This window comes from Manis javanica, chromosome 5 (genome assembly GCF_040802235.1).
Source record: "Manis javanica isolate MJ-LG chromosome 5, MJ_LKY, whole genome shotgun sequence".
Lineage (NCBI taxonomy): Eukaryota > Metazoa > Chordata > Mammalia > Pholidota > Manidae > Manis > Manis javanica.
The window spans coordinates 3526090-3550970 of NC_133160.1; the positions used below are offsets into that span (position 1 = coordinate 3526090).

Sequence of the window (24881 nt, forward strand, 5' to 3'; positions counted from 1 at the left end):
CAGGGTCATCATACCCTTTTTATAAACAAGGAAACCAAGGCTCAATTTCAGAGTGGTCCCCCTCAGCAATTTGGTGGCACAGCCAGGTCACCAGACTCAACAGTCCCTTCTGCTGGGCCTCACAGGCATGCTGCATGGGCAGGCGGGGGCCCCAAGCTCAGAAGGGCCCCCTACTTGGTTTAATGCTCTGCAGTGCTGTCTTGAAATTCTCAGAACTTTTGAACAGGGAGCCCTGAACTTGCGTTTTGCCCTGGGCCCTGCAAACACTATAGCTGGTCCTGCTTGCAACTCCGTGGACACCCCTTTTATTCCTCCACCCAGATCCCAGGAATGGTCACCATGTCAGGCCTCGACTACCCCCAGTTCCTGGACCCCCTGCTGTCTTCCTCCTTTCCTCCTGTGCTGCAGCAAGTAAAAGGGTCGCTGGATGCCCGGCCCGGTTCGTGCCCTGCAGGAACGCGGGCAGCTCCTGCACTGCTTCACATTCTGCAGCATAAATGAGTCCCCAACTCTGTCAGTTCATCAAAGTCGAAATTCTCTAAATTGAGGTTAATTAAAACCAGAGTCTCTGGGGTTTTCTCAGGTCAGATGTGATCAAACCCACTCAGAATATTGGACTTCTCTTTGCTCTTTGGTGGGGGCTCTCTGTCCAGTTCCCGGCCTCTGATGATCTCCACCTCGTGACTCAAAAGCAAGAGGGCAGCGAGAGACGGGCAGGAGGGAGGGAGGAAGAGGAAAGAGACCCACCTATGCCCCCAACCCCATAGATGTCCTACGTGGCTTAAAGGCTTACAAACTTTGCAACTGATAGAGAACATCAAACAAAATGTGGTCATTTCCGGCTACTAATTCTCACAAACTACGAGCAGCAGAGAAAAAAGCTGATAGGGTCAAGTGGTGGTGGTGGCCTGACTGCTCTCTGCCTGCACTAGTGTTTCCGCACTTCCACGGCCTGTTGGGCCTCCCTAGAACGGTGAATGGGACGGTGCCAGGGGAGGGAGCCATCTCTCCCCCCAAATTTCTCTCTTCCTGGCTGCCTTGAGTGTTTGATCTTCCTCTGGTGGTCCCCAAGCCCTGCTCCTTCCTGGATATTCAAGCAGCTCCTTGCTCACCTCCCTCCATAATTGACTTTGGATGGATTCTACTTCCCGAACCATAACTCCCCTTCCACCCTCTCCGGAGGTCCGTGGAAAGTTGATGTGTCACCATGCATACACTACCAGCAGAAAAAAACCCACAAATCAGAGCAAATTTTGAGATTTTTTATTACGTATGTGACAGTATTTTCTGAGTGTTAGCACAATGAATGAATTTCTGTCCAAGATATTTTGCCACAGAGCCAAACAGCGCATATGTGTTATAAAAGTGTAATTCAAGCTCTAAGGAAAATGAGTTTTGGATTCAGAACGCGATTTAAAATCTCTCTCTATATATACAGTGTCTTTACTTTTAACAGACCCACATAAAGAAGTTGGAGTAGAGTGGTTTCACAATAAATAATCATTTATCTAAACTGTACACAGTCCTGCTAGCAAATCAGTGCCCTTTCATAGCTACAATCATTTATGCAATGCTCAGACAGAATTGCACATTTGGTGAAGGCCCGTGCTCTACCATTCATTGTCTTAAATTTCTCTACACTGTGACCTCAGCGTGCACCCAAATGCCGGTTCCCATGGCTCTGCCGCCGTCGGGCGGCGGGTGGCCTCTCCCCGGTAGATGATGTTACACGCCGCCGTGTCACTCTTTCGACATTCACAGTAATTTCAGTTTGGCTATAAGAGCACAGCTGAGAGAGATTGTGAACTGTCAGGCATTTCAATTGCCAGTTGTTGCCAATTATATAGATAAATAGGAATTTACATAATTTACAAAGAGTTTGTGTTTGTGGCTTATTTTGAAGCCATTCCCTAAAGATGCATATTTATTCATGAAAGCAAATAGTCACCCTAATAGCCTGGAGCTGGGGCCGCCTTTACTGCTGTATCTGGGGAACAAGACTGCTGTGAATTGGTCTGTCTGCAAAGGGCACAGAAAGTCGGTTACTGATCAAGGCTCTCTACTGCATGTCCCGGCGTTCAAAACCCTCAGGCATTCATTTTCTCCTTTTCTTATCACAAATATCAAGGTTTCTTTTTTTTTTCCTTTCTTTTTTCTATTCTTCCTCTTCTTCTTTTTTTGAGATATGTTCTTTTGGTGGGTACCCAGCACTGCTGAAAATTTCTGTCTCAATCCTATAAGCTGCAAACCCATCAACTCCTGCGCTGCTACAGCTGCGTCTAACTTGGTGCCCGCGGGCCTCTCTAGCTCACCGCACCTACCCTCTGTGAGGACAGGGACATGGGCCTGCTCCTGCTGCATGCACAGCCATCACAAGACGGACACGTGTGCAGTCGCAGCGTTAGCCTGGAGGCCACTTATTCTCCCAGTCGAAAGCCAGCAAGTGGCTTTGCAACGTGCCACACCTCTCCAAATATAATTTCCTGCAGGAAACCAGAGCTGGGGCATGAGGCCTCAGGGCACATCTGGGATCATTTTACCCATTAGGGAAACTGGGTCGCTGGGACTGGGGCCTTCTTGGGGTAGGGGTAGCTTGTGATGTGAGGACCCTGTGAGGGGTTTTCACCCCCAGGCAAAACTCATTCCTTAGCCTTAAAGAGGTGGAAACGTGAGCCATGCTGGAGCAGCAGCAGGCCTTCCTCAGACAAGGCTTCGCAGGCCGCTCTCCCCAGGGGCTCCTGAGGGCGGGGGAGCGGGCAGCTGGCGGGGAGGCACACTGCCAGGCCGGCGCTTGCTGGGGGAGGTCTAAAGCCTACTTGCTTTGTCTGTCCTGGGCTTCAGCCTGTCTTGGAAAAAAGAGGCAGAAGAGAAACAGGTCTGTTAGAAAGGCAGAGCTCTTGACTGGCACAGAAGGCGGCTCCCCCTGCCCTGCCTCCAGCCCGTTCCCTGTTTTGCACCGAATCTGCTCCCCAGTGCTCCTGGGCCATTTCAGAGCCTGCCATCCACCTGGGAGGGCGCGAATGAGCAACACCAGCAGATGCAGACGCTCGCTCCGCGCTCCCTGCGGTCGGTCCCGTCTTTGATTATCACCAGCTCAGGGTGGCAGCAGCTTCCGCTCTGAGAATGTGAGTCTGCAAATTACCAGCTAGCATCTTACAAGAAAGCAGGGGCTGTGGCTTGTTAAGAAAAGACTTTTTCTTCCCCAGTAATGCTTCTTACGGGAGCTTTACAGGAATCATAAAGACCTGGGAGAGCCGCCCTTCCAGGCCCACGGGACACCTGTGCTGCATCTCAGCTTCTGCGCATGGGGCAGAACAGTCACCACAGCAGCAGAAGCAGCGGGTGCTGGTTCTGTGCACAGCGCTGCTCCGCCCCACCCCCCACCCCGGACACAGCGCAACCGCACCCCGGGACCTCTGCCCTTGCTGTTCCCCTGCCAGAAATCCCCTTCCCCTGCTCATCCCTCTGGCTCAATGCCTCCCTTTCCGCAGGTCTATAGCCAGCGTCACCTGGTCGGTGAGACCGCCCTTGTCCACCAATACCAAACTGGAACCACCCTGAACTTCCTACCCAGGCTGCTTCCTGTCCTGCAGGCTCTCTGGTTGTGTGCACAGTGGTCCCCTCATCCGCGGGGTCTCTGTCTGCGGTTCCGGTTACCCAGGGTTAACCCCAGTCTGGGAGCAGATGCTCCTCCTGCCAAATTGTCAGAAGGGCCACAGCAGCTGGCGCTGCGTCAGTGTCTGCGTCTCTCACCTCGGGTCACCCCCGCACCAGGCCCTTTATCATCTCACATCACAAGGAGGTGAGCGCAGGGCAGTGAGGTACGCAGGGAGAGACCACATTCAAGGAACTGTCACGACAGCACGTTGTTGTAACGATCCTACTTCATCATGAGTCACTGTTGTGAATCCCTCACTGTGTCTGACTTATAATCAATCTTTATTGCACGTGTGTGTGAAGGAAAAGACACAAGATACACAGGACTCAGTGCCATCCATGTTGGCAGATGTCCACTGGGGGTCTCGGACCATGTCCCCCGCAGATGAAGGGGATGACTGTATTTGTTTGCTGTCGGCTTCTCCCACTATTTAAGTCCCATGAAGCCGACCCTTTGCTTTGTTCTCTGTTGTGACCTGACATCTAGAACAGTGCCCCGCACAACACAGGTGCTCAACAAAGCTTTGATGAATGAACACATGCGCCAATGAATAAATGATGTGATGGATGGGTGGTTTTACTCACATGCCTCCCTCACAGAGAGGCATCTGGGTTTGGGGTGAGGAAGAGAGAAAGAAGAAAAAGAATGCAGGGGCAAGTGGGGCCGGCTGGGACTGCCTCACCCCCTCCCGCATCTCCCTGCGGCCTCGGCCCTCCTCCGGTCCGGTTTTCTCATGGATGCCAACAGATGCCCCCCTGGACGACGGGAAGCGGCCTGCCAACCTGGGAAGCCGCCTGTATGCTGAGAATGGGTGACTCCCATTGATCAGCCTCTGCAGGAACCCAAGCCACCTCCAGGCTATTCTTATAAACACAAATTACCATCCACTTGCCAACGGGTAGGCAAGTCATTAATAAGGCTTCTGATGGGGAGAATGACAAACCCGGTTTGGCTGCAGGAAGCCCTGAGGTCTCTCACACAAAAGAACAAGCAGGTTGACAAAGGTAATGAAACCAATATGGGGGCTCAAAGGGCAGCTGTCATTCCCCCCCTCTGTCCAGAACCAGCTGCCGTAAAGAAGAAACGTGACCAGCACAGGCTGCTGCAGGCGCAGAGACAAGACGTGGGCCTGGGAAGGCCAGCACTGTGGGTTCAGAGCAGCAGGCCGGCGCCATCCAGGCTGGGCATCACGACGCTAAAACTACCAGGAATGCGGGGCTCAGCTCCCAAGACACCGGGCGCTGGCCAGGGGCTGGGCAGTGACAGCGGCCGTCCTCAGCTTCAGCCTGCTCTGCCCCCAGAGACGATCTGCCTACAGCATGGTTGCCACGGAGGCATTACCCCATGTGAGCTGGGGTCCCCGCTGGCCACCTTCCCAGACCAGATGCCACCCCCAACATCCTCTATGCCCCCAAAGGTGTGAGACCTGACAAAGCAGCCTCACCTCCCGGGATGCAGGCCCCCGTGGACACCCCTGGCCTGCTTTTCCTCTTCTGCGTCAAGTTTTTCTGCCATCCTTGAATTCCTGTGGAGAGAGAGCTGGTTTTAATGAGTCAACCTGCATTTCCATGCGGCTGGCTTTTCAGTGTCCAGTTATGACCCTCTTCCCCACCAAGGGGCGCCTTGGCGCATTCCCCAAGCCTGAGGCTGAGCGCTCGGCGGGTGGATTTCTACCAAGTTCTGCGTTACTCAGTCCTCAGTTATTCATCAGATATTGGAGGGCAAAGAAGGAAAATGCAGTTGGTACTGGGGTTTTCAGGCAGCAGACCTGGGCCCCTGATGACTAGGGCACCAGCTGCAGGAGCCGAGAGCTCACCCTCCAAGTCTCTTGCACGGGTGGGGAGCCCATGGGTCCCATCCCCCCAGTGCTGGCTCTGGGAAGGAGTTTTCAAGGGTAGCTCTGAGTAGGTTGATGAACTGTGGCCCAAAGTAAAGAAAAAGAGGAGGCGCATTTACAGGAATACCTAAAAGTGAACATGAATTTAAACGGCCATCCGGGTCCCGGCTGGGGTCTGCCTCCTTCCTACCAGCCCACACCAGTTCACAGCTGTCCGGCAGCTCGAGTAGGCCACTGGCTCTCACACGCCCGGCCTCTGGGGACCCCGAAGTAAGACGATGAGTAACTCAGGTGGCTGATTCTGCGCGTCTCCCTCGAATGTGCATGGCCCCCTGTCTGTTGCAGTCCACACTGGCCAGGAATGGATGGGAGGCCAGTGAGGCCAGGCGGTCCCATTAGCTGTTTTTAAAGGAGTGTAAAGTATGCATTTGGAGGGGGGCAGGGAATTCTTCAATGTTTAAATATTAGAAACTTATTCATATTCGGCAAAGTTCTGTGTGGTCAAGAGGAAATACGTCTGGAGACCGGACCTGGCGTGGCCATGTGTGGACTGTTCTGAAAGGCAGCAAGGGGACAGGGACACACACCCCCTTCTGCCATGGGTCTAGCTGCAGCGCCACCATGCTCAGGTGCAGCCGAGCCCTCCTGCACCACACTCAGCAGCCAGACACTCCTGGCCTTGCCTCACCCAGACAACTGACACCTGGCGAGGAGACTCAGGGGCCGTACCTGTTAACAGCCAGAATTTGGGTGCAGAAGCCCATGCAGGCCCTGTCATGGCTCTCCACACAAGCACAGCGTCGTGTCCACTTGGAGCGCTGTGGGCTCTGCAGGAACAGCCCAGCAGACCTCCTGCCCCGGAAGCTTCCTCTGTAGTTGGACAGTCCATAGGGAACAGTCTGTCTGTAGAGGACAGAGCAGTGAGTGTCAGGGCCACGTCGATGGGGCAAGCCCTGGCCTCCCGCTCATGGGATATGCAGCTGGAGAGGGGGTGGGAGAACGGAGATGTGGGAATAAGAGATGCGGTGCAGTGATGTCCCAGGAACTGGCGTCTACGCCCTGTACTTTGGGTCTCAGGAAGCTTCGGGAGTGAACTGTTTACTCCCACCTCTGTTTCCCCTAAGCCCCCAGAAAATGCACAGGGGCCAAAGGGATGGGAAGATGCAGAGGACCAGGGAACACAGGCAAGGAAATCTCTGAATCCTCCCAGGGCAGAGGCCAGTGCACACTTGGCGTGTACATGTGGGCACTTGGGCACTTTCAGGGAGCAAACCATGGTAAGCATGCCTCCAGTCTGGTCATTTCAGGTGACCCATGTGCTGGTTCCAGTCTTCGTCCCTGAGCCAATCCCTGGACCTGGTCATCAATACTAGTAAGATGCCTTCCTAACCTAGCACTGCAGCTGACCCTGCCACCCACCTCAGCTGTCACTGAATTCCTTCTGTGCACACAGCAGCCTTGCAATCTGCACTAATGGGAATATGACAAATGCAATTATGGCCATTAGAGGTGCATCCTGGCCCTGAACATCATTTCCTCAAAGAGACAAACATCAGAGGAACCCTCTGTGCCCAGCAAGGTACAGCCGAGGACAGAACTGGCCTTGGGAAAAGTCATCTTATAAAAATCCTATTAAAAAGTCTGAAACTTTACCAATTTCATGTGTGTCTAGAGCTGGTGTCATTTGGAACAATAAACGTTTATATCTGTTTCTTATGCTCATGTACATCCGAACTGTTGTGCTCCAGAGAAGGGAGGGAGAAGACTGCCAGGCAGTTCAGTGGGAAAAAGTGAGAAGCATATGCTTAATTCATTAGTACTACTGAACATGCCTGGGAGGCAAATTACTAGTAACTAGCGGAAACTTACGTGGCCAAGACTTACTTTTCCAATAATTGTTTTCTTGACAGTCCCTGAGATTAACCAGCCACCCTCGTTTCTGTGAACCCCGTGGAGTATCACTGATCATTGGCGTCAAAGGGGATTCTGACATCCTTTCTGAGTTTTCAAAATAAAATCAGATTGAATTTACTTTAATTAGAAACACTCGCCACAGAGCCTTCCCAGGGTGGTGAGGGCCAAGGGGACGGCTTCCTGTTGTGATCTGACGCTCAGGAAGAACTTCCTCAGTGTCAGGCAGGAGACCAGCTTCTAGCCACAGGTCGCCCCTCTCATGTTTTCCTCCCCTCACCCCTTCCCACCCAAGTTCTCTGCACGCTCTCCGGATTGAGGCAGGTCCAGTGCTGAGCAGCCCATGCTCCCAAAGTGGAAAAAGCAAGCAGGGTCCAGTCCTGTTCTGAGCTGAACCTTTGCAAAAACCCCTTTTTTCTCAGGCATGGGAAGTGGGGCAGAGTGGGGACAGGGAGCAAAACAATGCAGACATTGTTCTGAGGCTGTAGGTATACTTGCACAGTAATGGGGCCACATTAAATCTCTTAAGTGTTGACATTAAATCCACCCCCCCATTTGTTGGTGAAAATTACATGCAAGGGGGAATGTCTCTCCCATTTTCCCATCAGCATTAAAACCTGCAGTTTTGAAATTGCTGTCCCTGATTATGTCTTTATGAGCACGACCACCCTAAAGGGTTTTAAGTAAGAAAACAAAGCCCCACAGTATTCCTTAATAGAGAAATGCTCAGCGCTTTCCCAAAGGCCACGTTCTAAAGCTAGTATGCAAATGAATGCTCCCGATGTTCAAGGAACTCAAGGAACGTTTGCAGGGAGGCACAGTCCCACAACCTGGGAACCCCTGCCCAGGTCCGAGGGCTCCAAGCACGTATCTGCTGGCAGACCTCGGGTGGGCGGCAAAGCTGAGGGACTGGAGGGCTCCGCGGCTTCCCGACCACAGACAAGGAGCTCCGGTCCCAGAGGAGGCCCACCATCCATAGGTAGAAAATGTGAGTTTTAAATCAATCTGCAAAGCTCTTAGACCTTATCCCCTACCTGGACGAATGCAGCTTCAAAACACTGTGAAAGTTCGGGCTTGATTTTAGCATCCTGGGGTTTTGTGTTGGAGTTCCCTGTTGGAACGTGGAAGCCCACAGGGATTCAGCACCTTCCCTTCCATGCTCCATCCCACAGCAAGGAGGCCCTCATCGACTCCCATGTGGAGTTTCCTTCAAGCTCCATCCATGCCCGTCCTGCAAGCAGCCACCCCTTGTCCTCCCTGGAGGCCTTAGGAGATGTACCCGGAGCCCTGTTCCATTCCCGGTGTCAGGCCCTGGGAGGTAACCTGCCCAGGCCCTGAAGTGGGGGCACTAGGGTGAGGGATTCCAGGATCCCGAACATCTGAAACACAGTTTAGAAGAAGGGCTATGTGACTTTCAGTTCCACTGACTCTTTACATTGGCGCAGGAGACGTGACGAAAGGAGGGATCGGGGCAGCCCTCGAGCCTGCGGGCCCAGGGCAGGTGCCACTCTGCTCCAGGTCTAAGAGAGTAGAAGGCTGGTCTTCCGGTTCCCCTGAATCAGACCCAGCTCAAGGCAGAGAAGTGAAGATTGTGGGTTGAGCAACTGGTAGTTAATTGTGAGATAATCTAGTCCATCAAGACTAGATTCTTTCCAAGCTAAAAAGTTCAATAATCACAAAATTCATTACAAAGACTCCCCAACATTTCCAAAGAATATATATATGAATGTATGTATGTATCTCCCTAATATTCCAAGTGTGATGGGATAGGAAAGGCCTTCAGGAGTTCACGTGCTGCTGGGGTATGAAAACAGGTAAAGCAAACATACCAGCCAGTATGTGCAGGTGTGTGCCAGGCACACAGAGCTCAGGGAAAGGCCACCTGGAGACTCGTCCTTAGGGTGGAAAGCACACATGTCGTCATCATGATCCCTCTACCCTCTCGACAGTTTCCTGACCTACAAAAGGGCTGTCAGACACACTGCACTGCAGGAAAAATACTTCACAAAGAATTAACAGTAAATTAATGACAGCTACTCTTGTTGCTTATCGGGTCTAGGAACTGTTAACAAGCAGAAAAATCCCACTTACCAGGCCTGCATTTGAGATGTGGGACTAAGTAATAAAAAAAGGTAATAAGGAGACCAGAGTGCCACATGGCACAGCAGTGCCATTCTCAGCCACACCTGCTTCTGCTGGCCTGTCACTCGGCGTGGCCTAGCTAAGAAGCACCGGTCTTTCAGTTTTCTTGGTGCCCTGTCATTTTTCTGAGTGGTTTCTTGAATGGTGACGTGAATGGACCTCAAGGTAGACCCGTGAACGTGAAGTTGAGTTAGCTGAGAACCCCGACCAGCACACCCTCCGGCAGACCAGGCTGGCGTGCTGCTTTACAACAGAGTTTGGAGAATGGGATTCTTGGAGAAGGCAGGCAGCTCCTGTTCTGTGAGAGTTCCGGTTCTAGCACAGAGCTCCTCACAGAAGAGAGGCTGACGAGAAGATCAAGCCAAATGCTCTTAGACAAAACAAAACACCCCTTCAGGCACAACGCCTAGGGTGTCTTTGTGTAATAAATTGTTTCTCAACCGTATGTTCTAGAACATGCAGTATTTGATCAGTGATGGTGGTACCAGAGTCTCATTTACCTGTGTTCTTTACTGACCACCTTTTCCTAAGTGTCATACAGACACATTATTAAAAAGTAAACCTCCCAGTCCCTGTATTCATTCTCCTCTGCAGCACCACACTGAAGCACTATATTTCTCGCTACAAGAGGTTTTTAAATAAGGAAAGTAGACCATTTTTTAAGATTCTGTTTTTACAGTGTTGTCTATTCATAAATGAATGAATGATCTCCACCTTCCTGATCAGGACACTGGCTTTTGTACCTGAGGGTTAAAGGAGAGATACAGATTTTCAAGAGGCCCCAAAAGCAGCACCAAACACTTCATGGGCCAAATTCTAAATTCTCAGGAAAGTTTATCAAATTGTCATGGAAACCACTCTTCATTCTCCCCCCCAAAAAAAAATAGACATTTGAGGAGTGCTTTTCAATGTGCAGGCACTGGACTAGACTCCAAGCCAACATCCATGAGAAGACAGACAAATGACCCTGTACACATACAGTTTTAATCTATCACAGAGGTTAGCAAATGGGCATTTGGTGGGCTTCATCCAATCAACAGAGGGTTTTTTTTAATATGAAAATTTCACATAAATATCCTAATTTCCAACTTCTCTTAAATAGCTGAAGCTACGCTCACACCAACCACACATTCCAACAGGGGAAATCGTCTGGGGCTGAGGAATGAAATCAGAAACGGGGCATAAGCATGCCCTTGGCCCCGTTCCTCAGCTCCCAGGAGCCGTGCACCTGTCCTCTGCTCATTTCATTACGCGTCTGGCCCTCAGGGGCATCTGACTTTACAAACCCCTCGTCTAGGCTGGCCTCACAAAGTGAAGCCAAACAGATCATATGACACAGTGACGAAATCGGTACTTGATACTATTTTTTATATATATAGCTGTTGTTTTTTATTTAAAAAGCCCAAGTTGTGGTTGAGTTCCTCCCCAACAAACAGACCATTTCCACCTCACGATCAAAATGCAAAGCTGACCATCTACCTCCTTTGGTAGATTTTTCCTTCCAAAATGGGAAATGGGAAAACAAAGGTGACATCGCCTTGGGGCCCAGGGGACGTATTGTACAGAAGGATGACCGCTGACCTGTCCTGCAGCCACAAGAGGAACTGCTTCCTACTGGCAGACAGGCAGGAGGCAGCCCCCAGCTGCCAGGCACCAGGGGTCATTAGACACGGCTGCCACCACTCCCCAGAGAAACAGCTCCTACCCCGTGCTTTCTAACTACGGCTCAGTTTCAGATTTTATTAAATTCCTTCCTGAGAAGGCACCACTCACCCGCTCTCCTAAGCTCAGAAATATCTTCTTGAGCAGGAAAGAAAATGCAGATCACCCTCCTTTACTCTCTTTGATACCTTAACCAAGAAAACCCTCTGGGTTAGGATGTTGCTGTAAGGAGTCAGACAAGGATGAAGTGACGACAGGAAGAGGCTCAATATTCAGAGGCCTGTAAGAGCATCCACTCCCTTCAACAGACATCAGGTGGGCCCCTGCTAAACACAAAGCCAAGGAGCTCGGAGACAAGAGTCCGTCTCTCAAAGGACTGAAAAGCCCAGAATTCTCCAGCGCCTGGGGCCAACGTTCGTCATTTTTATCTCCTGGAATCCAATCTCTTATCTTTCCTTTGGGGAATCATCCCTCCCTCCTGGGTGAGATCTTGGAGAGGCTGTCAATTAACCTACCTCACCTTCCCTGTCTAAAGATTCTTCAGGTGACACGCATGGGGCTAATCTGACCGTGTCTCCCCCAAAATTTCTGGGAGAGGCAACTCAAGATCAGGAAATACTCTGGAGCTGCTGATGGCCAGGTAGCCCCATCCTGCCCTGTCCACTCGCTTGTGCCCTGGACCCCGGTCCTGTCCTGTCCTGGTACAGCCCCCGTCTGATCCCTGTGCCACTTTGACCTCTCAGTCTGTGTCCAGCCAATAAACCCCACTGATGCTGTGTTAGCTCAGCTGAGTTTCTGATGCTTGTGACCGGTGACTTCTCGGTGACCCCAGGACCTACTTTCTTGAGTCTGATGTGACCGTGACCTCCTGGGTTTAGTAGCAAGACCTGGGGTCTCTCCAGCTGCCAGAGACAAGCAGAGATGATCTTCATGGCCACAATGCACAGAAGAGTCCGTCTTCAGAATCAGGACAAAACTCAGCCAATTTCGCTGGTTGGAGTCCTTTCTTCCCAGGTGCGCCCACTGTGCGGTGTTTGGTTTGGCTCTGCTGTCCTCTGGCCAGGCGGGAGCAAGCACGCTGCTCTTCTCATGCCAAGCGGCTCAGAGCCTGGCTCCCGGGCTCTAGGGTGACCACCTGAGAAGCCTCATCCTGTACTGAACTTACTGCTTGTAGAAGTCGGCTGTGGGCCAGGCCTCATGCCAGACAACCCGCAGGGTGCCCTTGCAGCTGCCAGGAAAGGAAACAAGCCAGGAAACTAGCTCCCGAGTGACCTTGTTATTGAGCAGAAAACACACACATGCTTCCTGATCCTACAGACTGCCACACAGACCTCATGCTCACAAACATGTAAAGAGAACTGGCAGGTTGGAGTTCTGCTTCCACTGCAGAAAGTCCTTGAATCTCAGTCAGGAGAACCCAAAGGCAGATTGCTCGGCCAGTCACCTGCCATGGCGGGAAGTCCCCCTGCAGCCCTCAAGGAGAGTCGAGGACCCCAGAGGGTTTGGAAATACCAAAGGAGTGAGCAGTGTGCCATGGGTTGGTAGTCAGCTTTTTTTAAAGACATTCCTCCACCGAAAAAAAAAACTTTTGGGTTTACCCAGGACATGACTGCTTGGGAATTTTACCAGAATCATAGACATTTTCAAAGAGAATGGTGAGCATTTATTCCCACACATCAGACCCAGAAAGGGGGGTTGTTTCTTTGTCTCTATTTCAAGTGTGACTTCTTCTTGTCCCCTGGGGTTGGCAGCAGCTGGCCCCTGTCCAGCCGGAATCGCCGGCCATCCCTGTCTGTTCAGCGCTGCACCTAGGACGGCTTGGGTGGTGTCTGGCTCAGATCCTGCTCACTGGCACCTCAATATCTCAGTAATAAGTAAATGAGGGAAGCAAAGAATGAGGTCAGAATGAGCCATTACTTCTGGGCCATAGCAGTCCCCCCAAGGTACAGAATTCTTGGCTGATTTGTTGGATTTCTACTATTGTTGTCCTCAATGGGTCCACTCCAAGGGCTTTTCCTAGAGAGCAGATGGTCTCTATTTTACTGGAAGTGGAAGAGCATGTCTTGACAGCAGCTCCCGCTGAGGCCACGTCAGCGCCAAGATGGAGCATCCAGGTTACGCAAACGGCTGAAGCATCAGAGTTGAAACCAGAGACCTCAGCAGGCGGGCGGACCCGGGTTTCTGGTCCAAACTGAAGGCTGGCTCAGTCAGAGTCCCTGGGTGAGCCTCCCTCTGGGCTTGAGCCATGGAGGTGCCGGCCAGATCCCTGGAAAGGTCATTCCAGTTCCAGATGCCACCTAGAGATTCTCAAGCCCCCTCCTCACTTGAGCTTCTCCAAAGAGCAGAGTGGTTGAGGTGGGGCCTAGCCGTTCTTTCCAGCAATAACACAGCTAGATGTGTGGTCCCTTCCCCGCCCATGCTAAGAGGTCCCCAGGATCTTACCAACTGTATTTAGAAAGCTTTGGCCTGAGCTGTTTACACACTTCTATGTCCTATTCCCATATAACTGAACTTAAAAATAATACCACTGCCGCGGGACGTTCTCTTCCCATCATTAACCTGCGACACAGGCATATTCTTCCCTGGCTCAGGCACATGGCACTGAAGGGTATTGGGAGGAAACATTGAAAGTCGTAAGAAAGGAGTGCAGAAAAGTTTTTCCTTGTGTGCTGTTGTAATGTGGGATTTTCAAGAGTCATGGCTCAAAAAAAAAAAGTTAGGGAAACAAAGGGCTCCAGTATGTGGGGAATGAAACCACCAATGGAATCCTGCAGGTTAGCTGGTTTCCCCTCCATCTGAGACAACCCACATGCATCCACACACGTTAGGGTAGAATTTCTCTCCCCAGCCCCAGTGACCCTGTCAATTCTGGGTTGAGTATAGGTAGGGAAATCCAGGTCCATCTGACACGGCCTCATTACAACTTTATGCAAAGCTGCAGACAGATGTGACTCAAAAACACTTCCCAGCAGTAGGCACAGAGGGGTAAGATAAAGAGCAGGTATTTTTTGTTAAGGGTGAGAGTATTTGTAGAGGGATCACAAAAAATACACACACCCTCACACGTCCCTTTTAATAATCTGCAGAAAGCTAGAGAAGACACAGTGCTAATTTTCAGATTTCACCTTAAGGATGGAGCAGCCTACAGAACAAAGACATACCTGCCATCACTACAATAAAGGCTCTCATTTTCCTTCACATCTAGTGTTTGCATCCTTACATCATGTCCTTTGGGTGGCTTCGATTGGGTGATCACTAATCTCAAGCTACGAATACCTGAGTCCCCACAGAGATGCAGGCTTTATCTCCAAACCAGAGCCCAGGGTCGGAATGGGGGTGAGGCAGGGTGAGACAAGCCAGGCAGCACAGGGTCACATCCTGCCTTAAGAATGTTGATATTTTGTTGATTATGAGTTTCCTGTACTGATTCTGATTTAAAATGTTGCATTAACTTTTGTTTATCCTTACTACTGAATTTTTGGCACCTCCTGGCAGTTTGAGCCCCAAGGAATGTGTCACTGGCCTCACCCAGTCCTCGACCCTGCATGAAGCACACAGAAAACAGATTCACAAAAACCTGGAAAAGATACCTACACCCCTGTTCCTTCCTTGACTTGCCTCTGACTTTTGGCAAAACCATTTTATACTCCTCAAGGCGTGGGCGAGACTGTCCACCGCAGGCCATTCGTGCATTGCCAAGAAGGACGCCTGATGCTGTGACCGTGTCGACCAAGTCTTTTTCATGGAGTCAGGAAAGGCATCGTTTTCTGCTTTTTAAATCACAGGGCCAGCGCGCAGGGTTCCCTGGCTGCCCTGTTGTACGGTTGCTGTTGATTAGGGCCTCCTGCTAAGTCAGCCCCGAGGGACATAGAAGAAGAGGAGGCCCTTGCCTCCAGGCCTCTGGGCAATGCCAAGTTCTCCAAAAGCTCCTGACTCGGCTGAGACTCCGACCCGCAGCTGATGAGGAAGGCTGGCAGGTGCCCTATGCTGTCTGCCTGCCCCTGTGAGACCTGCTGGGTGAACAGGAGCTCAGAAGCACCCAGAACTGGGTCTGGACAGGCAGCTCAACCACATCGTGGTCTGGATTCACTTTCCTCCGAAGTAAAACTGGTTCCCATCCCCAAAAGGAGAAAAGTTTGTGTGGGGGGGTCCGATTTTAAGGAATTCTGTTTCCATCAGATATGACACGGAATAAGAGCAGGACATCTCCTCATGTCCAACAGCCGACCCACCCGCTGTGTGTTGAGATCTGAGGCGGCTGCGCAGGGCCCGGGGAGGGGTGCGGGGGCCTCTCCAGCCCCCGCTGCACATGTTGAGAAGCTGTGGGTCTGGCGCACGGTGGAGGGCTGCGGCGACAGAGCCGAGCCGTGTTCCAGCACGGCCGAGGGGCCTCCTTAAGGACAGCACTGTTTGCTTCGCAGCTTCCTTTGTTTTAAATTCTTGCAGGAATAAACCTCACCAGAGATGTCAAAGCCTTTCATCTGCCTTCAGATTTAAGGCCAAGTTCCCGGCTCCCACATCCCTTTCATCTAGTAGAAATCCAAATTCTCCCTCTGGAGTCACAGTGGGTCATAACCTCTTTGTGCCAAGGTCTCTTGCTGCACATCAAATGCCTCCCAGCCTCAAGCTGCTCTCCCGTGGAGTCAGGATCAGGGGCATTTCAACAAAGCCCGTCTTTGCCCTGGACATCCCCTCACCTACTCACACCCACTCTGGGGCAGGAAGGGGAGCTCTGAGGGACAAGTGAGCCCAACAGGAAGGTCACCTTTGTGAGCCAACCTTTCCAACAAACTCTGAAACTTGGCCCCTAGACCCTCAAATTTTAAAGATTTTTTTTTTTTTTTGCTGTGACATGTTCTAAGACATATGCTACTCGAACTTAAAATTGGGTTCTAAACATGCCCTGATGTCCAAGGAGGAAGTAGAAATGGTTCCATGGGGGGAGAAAACTCCTAAGGTAGAGGATCATGTTAGAACTCTGAATTCAAGGTCATTTTTCATCTGGGTGACACCATCTAAGTGACCTTCTCAAAAGCATATGATGGAATTACTTTGCACAAAGCAATGTCTGCAGTCTTTCCTGGCATCGCTTCCTAGTGACCCACCCTTCAGGTCCTGGGCAGAGTTGGTTAGGGTTGGAAAAGGGGGCCTGGGGCCCCGTGGGGTCCTTGTCCGCAAATCACAAGGCGTCGTGTTACTCTGCTGGTCTTGACAGGGAAGAACATAAGAACACAGATGGATCCCCTCCATCTGTGTTTACCATGTCCCCATGAGTTTACCAGAGTCTAAACAGATCATTTAAATCACCCCAAAATGCCAGCCTCCAGCCACTGCTCCTCCCCAATTAGCCGCGGGAGGCCCTTGCCAGTGCCTTCAGGGAGCCCCATGCCCCGTTCCCCAGGCACCCACTTATTCACCAACCTGAGGGGGAAGCAGCAGAAAACTAGAGAGGAGGGACAAAAGGGCAGGAGCAGACCTCACCAAGCCTGGAGCGACCTTTGGCCACCCGGTCCTTATCAAGCTGCTTATCAGCAGCAGAGGCGGCCAGGCACACCCGCCATCTGTAAACCTTATGGTCATTGATGCCAGCAGACCGCCCACCGAGCACCACCTCAGCCGCGGCCCTGGGGCGCAGGCTCCCTCGGCGGCCCTCCAGGGGCTGGGCAAGCCCAGGCTGGGTGGTCCAAGGACACCGCCCTCAGCGGTACTTGGGAACTGGCCCTCCAACCGCAGGGCGGGACCCAGCAGGCAGGGGCGGCCCTGGCCCGGGAAGGGTCTGTGCAGGCCCGCGGCTTGTATGGTGTCTTCATGGTCACATCTTCAGGGTATTGAGCACACGTCCCATCCATGTTCTCGTGTCATCCTCACACGTCTTTATGCGCAGGAGTAAGTCAGCACCGGTGCCGGCCACCACGGCCATCGCCGGCATCGCCACGACCACCATCAGGGCCACAGATACCCTGTCCTTCCCCGAGGCGGCTGCAGCACCAGCACAGCCCTCCCGGGCCTGACCTGTGGGCTGGGCAGCTGTTACTGGGTCCCTGCAGCCACATGGCAGGTGGATGCCGCCCCACCCTGAGATGCGAGAAGGTGTGCATTCCACTGGGATGTCCTAACCCCGGAATGTCCCTTTCTGGGGAGCACGCTCACAGGCCTTTCCTCAGCAGCACGGGGGGCAGACATGGGTCTGCTGAACTGTTGCCTTTTTGTGGTAAAATTCATTAAAATGCAAGGTTGAATGCATTGTTAATTTTTTTTTTTTTTTTACTTTAATTCTTTGGGGAGGAAAGGAAGCCCAAACAAATGTCGTTCCTGCTGGACTGAGTCAGCATGGCATGCTATGAAGCATCTTGTTAAGTCACTCTGCTAGTCAGACTGACGCTTATACCATACATAGGGGTGCAGAGGGAGGGGGCACCACCCCCAGAGACAGGACACAGGGCAGAGCTCCTGGGCCTGGAGCCTTCCCACAAGTACAGATTGTAGACCCCACACTTTCCACCATAGTCACGACTTCAACCATCCCTGCACCCGCCTTTCCAATAAATACATTCTTACGTGTCATCCCATGTGGCTTACATTTTTGTTTGTAAAACACGGTCAGCATCATAATACCCTTCCTCGTTATGTCCTTGGAGGGATTAACAGATGGCAGGTTCTCTCATTCCTGGGAGCAATGTGGGGAGGAACACATTGGGGCTCCTTGCTGGGTGCCCTGCAGCTCAACCAGCCACATGAAGGACTGGCTACTCTCCAGCCAGGAGGCATGTTGGGCCTGGAGGGGCTGGCCTGTTGGGGGGTATGGTTGGAACTGATAGCCCTGTGATGGTTAATTTTAGGTCAATGTGGCTGGGCCACAGCACCCAGATATTTGGTCGAACACTACATGTTCCTGGAATAGTACTTTTTAGATACAATCAACATTTAACTCAGTAGACTTTGAGTACAGCAGATTGCCCTCAATAGTGCAGGTGGGCTTTGCCTAATCAGTTGAAGGGCTTAACAGAAAGGACTGAGGTGCCCCGAAGAGGAAGGAATTCTGCCTCCAGGATACCTTCAAACTCAAGACTGCAACATCAACTCCTGTGTGTGTGTTTATACAGACATATACATACACACACACACACACACCCTGGAGACACTAGCATGATCCCTGACTATTCCATCGCACCCTCCGCTGTTTAAGGTGCACTCATTGCGAACAGCCCCAAGGGCGTAAGCACACATGGGCTACTTGCTCACTGCCTCCCCCCTTGTTACCTTATTCTTGGCAACTTTTCCATGACCATAAGATGGGATGTGTTTTTCTCTGCTTTGGAGTTTTTTGTTTTTATTGGCAGTGGTGGAGCTGTTTGGGGGTGGGGGACCTTCCCGATCTGGTCAAGGACAGTCATGAAATCACACCCTCCCAGGGACAAGCTGTGATCCTGGCCGCCTCCGCAGGAGCAGGAACTGCATTTGCCCAGGGCACCTTTGGCTCCTCTTGGGGACACGGACTCTGGAGAATATGACAGAAGTTACGGGCAACATCTACAGAAAACTCCACGTCCCCACACACGTTTGCAGGGGTGTGCAGGCCTCTGGAGGGTATCCACGCTTCCCAGAACAAGAAGCGTCACTTGTGGGAGAAAGCATTGCAGGCTAGAACCTCAGGGGCAGCAAAGGTGAGGAAGGCTCATCGGGCACAGGACCTCCACAAACAAATGTCAGCCAGCATCACTGAGCCCCTACAACACACTGGGTGCTGGCAGAAAGGCTGACCAAGCTCAGGTCTGGAGAAGTAAGCAGGAGAAGGCGGCAGAGCTAGAGAACCTCAGCTCTTAGATCAGAAGATACTGCAAGGAGTAACTGGCCTCTCAAGCCTTATCCAGATGCTAACTTTCCACATGAGCTGCAGAATGCACATCGGCAACAGCCACCAACGCTCCTCCTGGAAAAACTCCCCATGTTCCTCCTGCGGCTTTCCGGTCCTTACGCGTAGCACCAGCCATTCACAGAATGCTTGCAAACTTGAAATATCCTTCTGAGACACAGCAGGATTGTTGAGCCCATCTGCACACAATGGGCTGGGCAGTAGGAAGCAGACACCCAGCACTCAATCACCCAGAGCTCAAGCCTCAATGCAGGCATGAGGATCGAGGTGCCTGCAGGCTCCCAGGGCAGCCTGCAGCAGGGACTGGATGCGCATCACACCCAGGAGCAGTTTCAGCAGACCAGCAGGGTCTGTGGAAGAAGTGGGGTGACAGCTAAGAGAGAAGGAGTCACTCCAGAAGTGTGGGTGTGACAGGAGGGAGGGGGGCAGACAGAACCTGGAAAAGACCTCACTCATTACCCTCTATGGTGTCCCTGCACACAATTCTGTAATTTTTCAGATCCTTCCATTCCTCGCAAGGCCCACGGTTCCTGTTTGTAGAGCCCATTTCTCACACTGCAATCTTGTCCAAGATGTCTTAAAGAGAGTGAATGGACCTGTCCACATGTCCACAGAGAATTTTAGGAAGGAAGGAAAGAGTAAGGAGAGAGAAAAAGGGGGAAAAGGGGGGAAGGTGAGGAAGAGACAGGCCCTGCAGAGAAACCTCCCTCACAGGATGATTCTGCTGCCTTACTTCAAAATGCTCAAGTCTGGCTGTGGTCATTTTTGTTTCCCCAAGCAGCTCACGGGACTCGCAAACACTATGTTTAACCCTCCTTGCCTAGAGTTTGAAATGAACAGGTCAGGGAAGGGAAAGAGAGGTCAACGAGCTGAGGGGAGCACCGGCTGTCCTGGCAGTCCTGGAAAAAGAGCTGCGTGGCTTCATCTCGGGCCACCCAAGGCAACATGAAATTATGGGACAGGATTTCAGACAGATGACAGGGTGTTCACTTAACCTTCACATGCATCTCAAGCGACCACTTCCTCCCAAGCAACCCCCAAGCGCAGGGCTTGGGGAGAGGCAGAAAGCGAAGGTGGTCTCCGGACCCGCTCTTCCCTCCTCTCCTCTCTCTGCTGTCCCCCACCCCTGCCCTGATTTGGTTGGCTTTGCTTTTTCTCCCTCTAGATTGTCACCTTGGGATTCTAACCAAGGTAAGACTCAGTCCTGCTGTTGGCTGCCCTGGGTCCTGGGTAGCTAATTTGGTCAGACCACAACGCCAGCAGGATAAGAAACAAGACAAGTGTCAGGGTAGTGGGGAAACTGACGCCGACAGCTGTGGAAGAAAAGAGGGCAACCGATGGCAGCTTGCTCAGATGCGCCCCCAGGAGTCACATCCTCTTCCCCAGGCCCAGGGGGCTGCCATGCTCCCTGCTATGGGCTGGCTGTGTGCACAGGAGCCTGACGGGACACAGCCCAGCAAGCAGTTCTGCCCTCAGGACCAGCTGCATCATTTGTGAGGCCCAGGATAAAATGCAGATGTGAAGCCACTGGTTCAAGAAGCATTGAGAATTTCAAGATAGTGACAACAGAGCATTAAACTGAGCACCGTCCTCTTGAGCCCGGGGCCCTGTGCAGGCTGCTCAGGGAAGCCAGGCCTGGCTGCCATTGTGGCATAAAGGGGTGACTTTCCAGACCTATCCCAGCCTTGTAGGTGCTTAAAGGTGCATCACGTAGTCTGAAGACGTTTACCAGCCTTGGCACCTTGCTCCCCAGGTGTCCATGAGGCACAGCGGGCACATGAGCCCCACCGACGCTGTCACCCAGAGTGCTCGGAGGTGAAATGCCTCGAGGGTGAAGACCACGAGGGGCATGAACCAAGATGGCTCCAAACACAATGGCAAAGCAGCCCTTGCTGGCCAAGTGTTCCCATTCACAGGCAACTCCTCAGAGTCCCTAGTGGGTTGCAAGAGGGAGTCCGAAGAGACCCCATGCGCACCTGGGGGATGGAATGTACAGACGTCTGGTGCAGGCCCTGATTCAGGAGCGGGCGCGGAGGCGCCCAGAAGGCTGGGGCCCGGAGCAAGGCCCGGCCCTCCTCGCTGTCTGCAGGACGGGGTTTCTCCAGAACAGTGCCTGAGCTGAGTGAGCGGACGGGGGTGCCAGCTGCCCTCTCCGTGGCACCAGAATGGGCTGACTCTCTGGTAAGGCTGCCCCCAGGACCAGTCAGGCGGCACTGCCTTGGTCCCACAGTAAGGGAGTTCTTAGGGACAGGAGGGGTGGTGGGGAGGTCGTCTGTGGCAGGGGCAGTGGGCGGGAGTGGGCGACAGGGGCTGGTGGGAGCCAGCCCATGGGAGGAAAGGAGCCTGTGGAAGCTTCCCGGGGCTGGACAGGTTCCGCCAGGCCCTGCCAAGCCCACCCTTTGTGCTCCCTGGAGAGCAGGCAGCTTTCAAGGAATTTGAAACTCATGGGGCCTGGCAGGGTCAGGAGGGGAGGCAGGCCCACTTAGCCCCTGGGGCAGGAGGTAACCTGTGGGGCTTCTTCCATCTCAGAGGGTCTCTCAGGTGTCTAATCCCTCTGGCTGGCTCACTTCACTCCGAGGGAGGGCTCCCCTTCCACCGGATCAGAAACTCTGGGACTGGGCTTCTCCTGGGCCAGGCCCTAACCGGGATGGGAGTCACACCCCTGACAGCAGACCAGACGTGGGCTGGCCAGAGACCCCAGCAAGAGCTGCGGGCTGTGCCAGGGCAGGCTCTGGGCTGATGTGGCTGCAGGGCAACAGATCCTCTGGAGAGTGAAGAAGGGGGCCTGGACCCTCCATCCCATTCCCAGAGGACTGACTCACTCAGGAGTGTTGATCCAGATGATGTCCAGGTGGCAATAGTAGACGCACTCCTTATCCTTGTAGGTGAAGCACGTACAGCGCCTGGCTCGGTGGTGCACAGGGCCCCCCTTGGGCACCTGCTCCCCAAACTGACCTGGTCCCTGTTTTTGCCCAGGGCCTCCAGGACTTTTCTGCACTGCAGTCATGGCCTCAGTCTCCTTCATGTCCCCCTCAGATCTGGCTGCAGGGGTGGCCCCGTGTATGCCGCTCCTGCCAGCTTCCCCAGGCTGGGGGTGAGGCATCAATCCTGCAGGGGGCAGATTGAGGAGCTCCTGAGTGTGCAGGCCCCAAACACAGACATGCACCATCCCCAAAATCCTGGGGGAGGGGGACAACCAAACTCCCTGCAAAGTTTGCAATCCAGTTGTACTTTGTGTAGTCTCTGAGCTCTGCCAAACTTTCTGCAAAGTTTGCAAAGCTATGTGCAGTTTCAGAAAAGTCTGCAAGTTAAATGCATACTTGGCGAAAAGCTTGGAAGCTATTTTCACTGTGTGCAAACTCTGTAAACGATTTGCACCCGTTGAATAAGTACACGCATTTTGCACACTTTCTGAAAACTTTGCAACCGTTTTTTGCAGTTTCTGACCAGTTTGCATACTTCCTGGAAAGTTCCCAACGTCATGAAACATTGACCAAGTCCGCGCCGGGGCTGCAGGTCTCCAGCCTGCGTCATCTGCAACCTCCAGAGCCCCCGGGGCAGCTCATGAGCTCCGCTGCTGACCCCAGCCCGCCCCCAGGCGCCTCCAGGGGTGGTGAGCCCAGGCGCGAGGCTGCTCCCCGCAGTGCGCCCGCGCCCGCGCCCCTCATCCCGGGGTCCTTTTGTGTGCGCTCGCGCCAGGAGAGGCGCGCCGTCCTGCCCGCTTACCTGCGGCGGAGGTTACTGCGAGCCCGAAAAGGAGACACAGTCCCGGCTCCATGAACCCCGATCAAGCACTGGAGCCCCGGGCCTGGAGGACGGACGCCTGTGGCCGCGAAAGGGCGCTCGGGCCGGGCACCGCTGGCCTCGCCTTCCAGCTGCGGGGCTTGCAGGGCGGCCGCTCGAGCTGCGGCCAGGAGTTGGCTGCGGCGGTCACAAACTTGAGAGCGCGCTGCCCATCCCTGCGCAGGGCGGCCGGCTGTGGCTCGGGCTTTTCTGGCTCCCGCACCACCTCTCGCCTCCCCGCCTCCCGGAGGGGCTGGAACTGGCGCTCGGGCCTTTGAACCCGGGGCGCACAGGGGGTCGCCTCCCAGCGCGGGGGAGCCGGCCCGGAGCGCGCGGCCCGCGGCGCACCCAACAGGGCGAGGGGTGGGGCGGGGCGGAGCGGGGCCAGCAGCGGAGGCCACGCGCGCACCCGCACTCCGCATACATACATATGCACACGCACGCGCGCTCACACTCAGAGCCCGCGCATTGCTGCCCCAGGTCTGCAGCCCTCGCCCCCAGAGCCGGACAGAGATAAAAGGCTGCACACGAAGGTTGCTATCTTTTATCTTAGGGTCTCCAGGAAAGCAACATTTCTCAACGCTCACCTAATGACACCTTATCCTTGCACAGACCTGCCTGACAAGGTCCTGGGCGTACTTTACACTCGTGACTCACGGGCACTGGCTGTCTGCCTGCCTCTCCCAGGAGCTCAGTGCCGGTGGGTGTGGACAGTGGCCTGGAGCAAAGTCAACCAGGGAGCAGGTTAGCGGTCCCTGGATGTCCCAGATGTGCTCACAGCCCCCATGCAGGGCAGGCTCCCTCCCAAGGCCCAGGGAGCCCCTTGGTTTCCCTTGTGGACTTCCCAGCCCAGCTGGGGAGGCTCTCGCAGCTCACCTGACCCTTGCCTCCTGCACTGAGCATCACCAGAGACCAGCGTGGGTTCCGTTTGTTGTTACCAACACAGTCTGCACTGAGAATGGTGCCCTGGCACCCGAAGTGACACCTGACGTCGGCCAGATGATTTGCAGATGAAGGGATGAGGGGATGAACAAATGCTTCCCACAGACTAGGCCCTGGCCTTCTGATTTCTGAGAACCCCAGGAAGCCCTGAGAGGCCCTCCCTTATCCGAGGGAAGGCCTGTGAAGACAGGCGCGCTCCGGGAGGCACGGGCAGGTCCCCCCACGCCACTCTCACCCTATCAGTCAGCACAGAGTGGACTGCATTGGAGCTGGCCTTCCCAGGACACCACAGGGAGTCACAGGCCACATGGAGGAAGACTGACAGTCTGAGGCCCTGGAGTTGCCCCTCACGTCTCAGGACACTTGTTGTCAACTTAAAACATGTGCACAAATCCTTTGACATTCTTCCCATAAAAGGTGGAGTTGAATACCACACCCTTGAGCCTCAATGACCCACTTCTGAATAAATAGAAAGCAGCAGAAACGACAGGAGTTATAAAAGGTCGGAAAGCCTCCACCTGGTTTTGTCTGGGGACACTTGTCCTCTGAAAAAAGCCATTGGGCCAGGAGGTGGCCAAGCAGGCCTACACAGAGAGGTCACGCGGAGTGAGTGACATGGAGGGTGACAGAGGCCCGGCAGCCAGCAGCCAATACCAGCTAGAGACGTGAGTGGCCTTGAGGGGGTCAGAGCCCCCAGACATAAGACTTCCAGATGAGTGCCAGCTGCCCGGCCTGAATCCAACCAACGGAGCCCAGGAGCACAGTAAGCAGTTGTCTTACACCAGTCACTTGGGGAATTTGTTACAAAGCTGTAGCAACTAAAAAAGTAGTCAAACCCGCAGAATTAAGCTGCTGTGTAAGTTTCTCCTCCACCCCCCGCCCCAGGCCCACTTCCGTCCTGCCCAGTCCTTGAGTCCAAGTCAAGGAGTGGAGGGTGAAAGACGCCATCCTGGAGGGGTAGTTGTCACCAGGCAGATCAAACGTGCTGTAGGGGCCTTTGCTTCGTTTGTTTGCGCTCCATGCTTTGAAAATTAGAAATCCCACAACCAGGATTATCTTCTGTTCCTGTTGAG

General features: G+C 53.3%; 1 protein-coding gene across 3 annotated transcripts; it reads right to left on the bottom strand.

The window, feature by feature from the left end:
- Positions 1-1248: 1248 nt before the first annotated feature.
- On the bottom strand, positions 1249-23432 carry EDN3 (endothelin 3). Of its 3 annotated transcripts, none has more exons than XM_017674746.3 (5): positions 22810-23432; positions 21906-22191; positions 6225-6398; positions 5103-5183; positions 1249-2846 (listed from the first exon to the last, which is right to left on the bottom strand). In XM_017674746.3, the coding sequence occupies exons 1-5, from the start codon at positions 22859-22861 to the stop codon at positions 2813-2815; spliced, it is 627 nt and encodes a 208-aa protein (XP_017530235.3). In that variant the 5' UTR covers positions 22862-23432; the 3' UTR covers positions 1249-2812. The 3 variants fall into 3 exon arrangements, with proteins under 3 accessions (XP_017530235.3, XP_017530233.3, XP_073092497.1); XM_017674744.3 differs by having other exon boundaries at positions 1249-2842; positions 22810-23425; XM_073236396.1 differs by lacking the exon at positions 1249-2846 and having other exon boundaries at positions 5099-5183; positions 22810-23431.
- Between the last annotated feature and the right edge of the window lie 1449 nt (positions 23433-24881).